Source organism: Lolium rigidum, chromosome 2 (genome assembly GCF_022539505.1).
Source record: "Lolium rigidum isolate FL_2022 chromosome 2, APGP_CSIRO_Lrig_0.1, whole genome shotgun sequence".
In the NCBI taxonomy this organism is placed as follows: Eukaryota; Viridiplantae; Streptophyta; class Magnoliopsida; order Poales; family Poaceae; genus Lolium; species Lolium rigidum.
The window spans coordinates 54,795,074-54,800,441 of record NC_061509.1 but is presented as its reverse complement, the minus strand read 5'-3'; the positions used below and the strand labels follow the sequence as shown (position 1 = coordinate 54,800,441).

At 56.0% G+C, this 5,368-nt stretch overlaps 1 protein-coding gene across 1 annotated transcript; it reads right to left on the bottom strand.

The window, feature by feature from the left end:
• Window positions 1-2,301: 2,301 nt before the first annotated feature.
• LOC124689754 (subtilisin-like protease SBT3) lies at window positions 2,302-4,584 on the bottom strand. Its single transcript, XM_047223232.1, has 3 exons — window positions 3,656-4,584; window positions 2,648-3,571; window positions 2,302-2,482 (listed from the first exon to the last, which is right to left on the bottom strand). The coding sequence occupies exons 1-3, from the start codon at window positions 4,582-4,584 to the stop codon at window positions 2,302-2,304; spliced, it is 2,034 nt and encodes a 677-aa protein (XP_047079188.1).
• Window positions 4,585-5,368: the final 784 nt, after the last annotated feature.

Here is a 5,368-nt window from a genome sequence, read left to right as displayed (position 1 = left end):
GGCCCATTGCCTTGCCTCCCTTCATCCTTTTCAACGCCTCCTTGACCTCAGACTCCTGGATTCGCCGCACAAAACGCCTACTGGTATCATCAAAGGAGTTGTCCAGTTCAATGGTAGAGCTCTCAGTCTCCCCATTGAACAGCCCATCGAAGTACTCCCGCCATCTATGCTTACTCTCCCTGTCCTTCACCAGGAGCTGGTCTGCTCCGTCCTTGACGCATTTGAGTTGGTCAACATTCCTCGTCTTCCTCTCTCGGATCTTGGCCATCCTATAGATGTCCTTTTCGCCTTCCTTCGTGCCTAACCGCTGGTAGAGGTCCTCATACGCCTGACCCCTTGCTTCGCTCACAGCTCGCTTTGCGACATTCTTTGTCATCTTGTACTTCTCCATGTTGTCTGAACTCCTATCCAGGTACAGGCGTCTGAAACAATCCTTCTTCTCCTTAATAGCCTTCTGGATATCAGTGTTCCACTACCAGGTATCCCTAACTTCGCTTCTACTTCCCCTGGACACTCTGAACTCCTCTGAGGCCACCTTACGAATACATGTCGCCATCTTCATCCACATATTGTCCGCATCACCTTCTTTCTCCCAAGGGCCCTCCATAATGACCCTCTCCTTGAATGTCTGGGCTACCTCCCCTTTGAGCTTCCACCACTTCGTTCTAGCGACTTTCCCACGTTTATCCCGCTTGACACGAAGTCGAAAGCGGAAGTCAGCCACCACAAGCTTATGCTGATGGACAACAGTCTCTCCGGGTATCACCTTACAATCTAGGCGCGCACTCCTGTCTTCTCTCCTTGAGAGGATGAAGTCAATCTGGCTACTGTGGTGGCCACTGCTAAAAGTCACTAGATGTGATTCTCTCTTTTTAAAGAGGGTGTTAGCTACGATCATGTCGTACGCTAAAGCAAAGCTTAGGACATCTTCCCCTTCTTGATTCCTGATGCCATAGCCAAAGCCCCCATGCATCCCTTCAAAAGCTATGTTAGATGTACCCACGTGGCCATTAAGGTCTCCTCCTATGAAGAGCTTTTCGCGACAAAGTACACCCCTAACCAAGTCGTTTAGGCCTTCCTGGAACTCCCTCTTGGTGTTCTTATTGTGGCCTATTTGCGGGGCATAAGCGCTAATAACATTGAGAACTAAGTCCCCAACTACCAGCTTGACCAGGATAATCTGGTCCCCACATCTCTTGACGTCTACCACTCCAGACTTGAGACTCTTGTTGATCAAGATGCCTACTCCATTTCTGTTTGGAGCCGTTCCCGTATACCACAGCTTGAAGCCGGTATCCTCTACTTCCTTCGCCTTATGTCCCCTCCACTTAGTCTCCTGGACGCAAAGGATATCAACACCTCTACTCACCGTTGTATCAACTAGCTCCCAAATCTTACCTGTCAAGGACCCTACGTTCCAGCTACCTAAATGAAACCTCTTAGGCTCGGCTAGCTTCCTTACCCTTCGCACTCGTGCAGTCAAATGCGAAGACCCTTGCTCATTTTCCATTACACCCGAGCGCCGATGTAGCGCGCCACTAAGGATGTGACGACCCGATCCTTGCTCACTTGCCACCGTATCCAGATCAAGATACGGCGTGACGACCCGGCCCTTGCCGATTTGACACCACACCCGGGTTCCGATATGGTGCGTCGTTAAGAGGGTTACGTCCCGACGAAAATCTTTTGGGTTTCATCTCCATAAGTGGCTGGGTTTTTTACGTTGGCTCGCCAAACCTATCACAACCCTCCTCCTTTACCTGCGCTTGAGACCGGCTATGTTAGGACAACATAGCTATCACAACTTAGCTAAGAGATCATCTCTTGGAAAATAAGAGAAAGCTATTTTATGCATAGTGGGATATGTCTTCTAGCAAATTAATTTGTATTATTTATTGCTAGGGATAATTATCTCTATTATTTTCTCTAGATTACGTGAAATGTTATGAGAAGTCTTCTCTACTATAGTAAGTGCCCTACAGAGGTGGTGTTCAGGTGGTGTTCGTGGCTTCGTGCCGAGAAACGGTGCAGGGAAGGCTCCGGAAGCAATTTTAGTCGTCGAGCTCGGCGTTCAAAGCGAGGTGAGGCAAGGTCTTTTTCTGACAGAATTAGACATGATCGAAAAACTTAAACTCTGAAAGACTGAAACAAACTAGTACTGCTTCTGATGATCACCCAACGTCCCAATCCAAACTAGTGACAACAATTCGTCTATCAGTCCAAGCCGAAATAAAGAGTTCACGAACAACATTATTTCAGACGAAACAAATTGACATGGGGCGCGCTTGGTTAGCACGAACTTCAGAGCACCACGAACGGGGTCGTGACCCTGTACCTGCCGCTGTCGTCGGCCCAAACAAGAGCACCAAAGGCCGGCTCGCCGCCGGTGGGCGCGTTCAGCTTGATCTCAACCTCGAACATGCCCTTGTGCCCCGCGCCGCCGAACTCCATCGTCCACGGCGTCACGTCCACGGCGACGTTGCTGGGCGACGACCACGACGCGCGGTACGTCGCCGGGCCCTCCCCGACGCTGGTCACCGTCCTCTTGAAGCGCATCTTCCCGTTGGTGGCGTTGGCGTCGAAGGTGGCGATGAAGGACGGGTAGTTCAGGTCGCTGGAAGAGGCGGAGGAGCAGTTGGAAGACGACCTCGTGATCGCCGCGATCTGGGCCTCCGTGTACTTGGCGGCGCAGAGGAGAGCGACGAAGTCCGCGGAGCCGGCGTCGAACACAAGACCGGGATCCATCGCGGAGTTGGGGTTGATATGGCCCGAGCCCATAGCGAGCGGGCTCGCGATGCCGTTGCCGTTGCCATCGGTGATCGGCGCGAGGGTGTTGTCGACCCTGCTCGCCGTGGTCATCATGGCGGACTTGATCATGGCGGGGCTCCAATCCGGGTGCGCCGCCCGCAGCAATGCCGCCACGCCGCTCGCGTGCGGGCACGCCATGGACGTCCCGGAATCGACCATGAAGTCGCCGACCAGATCAGTCCGGCCTATGCGCGCCATCGGAGAGACCGGTGACCAAGACGCCAGGATGCTGTCCCCCGGCGCCAGTAGATCGGGCTTGAGCACGCCGGCGTAGCTCCGCGACGGCCCTCTAGCAGAGTACCCCGCGACCACCGGCGCCGGCCGTACCCCGAGGACCGTCTGCTGGAACGTGATGGTGGCACTCGGGTGCGAGCTGGAAGCGATGTAATTCAGCAGCGCCGGCGCATCCTTCGGGCTGATCAGGATTGCCGGCATGGAAAACAGCAGAAATTTGCCATCATTGTTGGTGATGAAGATGGCGGCAGCGAGGCCGGCCTTGGAGACGGTCTTCATCTGCATGAAGATACCTCCGATGCCCATGTCACGGCACACGATTATTGTCGGCAGAGCCAGAGTCTGGAGAAGATCCGACGAGTTGCACGCCGACAAGGTGTCGTCGTACACCATCTTCGTTTCAGAAATCCAAGCATTAGCCGGGTACGATGTAATCCCGGCGATCGTTGCGGTCGCTTGCGTCGTGTTGCCGCCGCCGTAGCTCACGGTGCCAGCAAATATCCGCCGGTCCACCGTGCCGGCCGCGACGGTAAGCAGCCACGGCACGCCGTTGTGCAAGGTACCGAGGCCGTCCATGCCTTGGTTCCCCGCCGATGCGGACACGATGATGCCGCGCTGCATGGCGGCAAACGAGGCGACGGCCACTGGGTCCGCGTACAGCGGCTCGTCGTCGAAGCCCGCGGAGATGGAGATGACGTCCACGCCGTCCGCGATCGCAGCGTCCATGCCGGCCAGTACGTCGGACATCTGCCATTCGATGCGCCAACCGACCTTGTATGCCGCGACATGGGCGCGTGGGGCAGCTCCACGCGCCGTGCCACGCCCATAGCCGAAGTAGGACGCACACTTCACGGGGCTGCCAGCCGCGGTGGACGCCGTGTGCGTGCCGTGGCCTTCTGTGTCGCGCGTCGAGTTCATGGAGATGCTAGTGGCGGTGTGCTTCGCCACGTAGCCCCTGTTGAAGTAGCGCGCTCCGATCAGCTTGCGGTTGCACTTGGTGGCGGGAAACTCTTGGCCCGGCTCGCACGCTCCGCGCCACCGGGACGGCACCGGAGGCATGCCGGCGTCGTCGAAGCTCGCGCTCTCGGGCCACACCCCAGTGTCCACCACGCCAATAATGACGCCCTCGCCGAGATTTGCCGCCGGCCAAAGCCCACTGGACGAGCTGAGGCCGAGGAACTCCTGGGAGCGCGTGGTGTCGTGGGCGATGGCGGCGCGGCGGTCCAGGTGCGCCAACACGAAGCCCCGCGTGCGGCGGAGCGCGCGGAGCTCTGAGCGGGAGAGCGTGGCGGCGAAGCCGTGCAGCGCATCGGTGTAGGTGTAGAGATGCTGCGGGGTACCCCACGCGCTGTCCGGCGACGCGGCCGCCAGCGATGCCAGGATGGCGGTGTACCAGGCGTGGCAGTCGCCGGCGTGGTGCAGCGGCGCGGCGGACCTGTCCATGTGGACAATGTAGGACGTGCGCTGGGGCTCGCCGACGGCCAACGGAGCGAGGAGGAGGGAGCAGAGGAGGAGTAGCGTGGCAGGGGAAGGAGGTGCCATCTCGGGCATGGCGCGCGAGTGCTAGCAGCTCTAGCGAGCGAGTAGAGGAGTTGCTGTTGGTGCGCGTTTTATACGGAGCAGACGCGATGTGCCTAGCTTCAGCTTGCTGCTAGCTACGCACCATCGCACTGTGCTGCGTGTTGTGAACTTGTGATGGGTTCAACTGAGAGGACCTACCCACGGTTTTTACTGTTCGTAAAAAAATCGCAATGATGAAGAACCCAGTGTAACGGCTACAATGCTAGGTGGTGATGTGAAACCAACAATCTATGCGTTCTACGCTACCAAGGATGGCAGCACACACCACCATACACGTCTACACCATAGACATGTGATCCCCTCCAAATCTAAACCCTAACTAGCCTCTTATCTGAGCAAACGATCCTTCTTGCCTAGCTCTTCCACCACCGCCATGGCTACATCTTCCACGATCATATATGTTCATGTCATTTACAAAGCCCAGACCCTCTCTTTTGACAATCTGATCATATGATCGAATTTAGCCCCGAGACTTACCTCTTCTGGAAGGCTTGGGTCATGCCCCTGCTCCGAAGCCATATGCAATTTGGTTATGTCGATGGGAGGGTATAGTTCATTTTTGCGATGGAGGTAGTCGTGAAAGAGTTCGACATGATCGGCTTAATTCTCTTTTACGATCCAACGCTGTTGCACGTCCCTTTACTGAGCCCTTAAATTTTTGGCAATATTTTCTCATTGTGGTCGTGGATGAGAACAACCGTCGTGCGCCATCAAAACCTCGGGATGTATTGGGAAATGGTTGTAC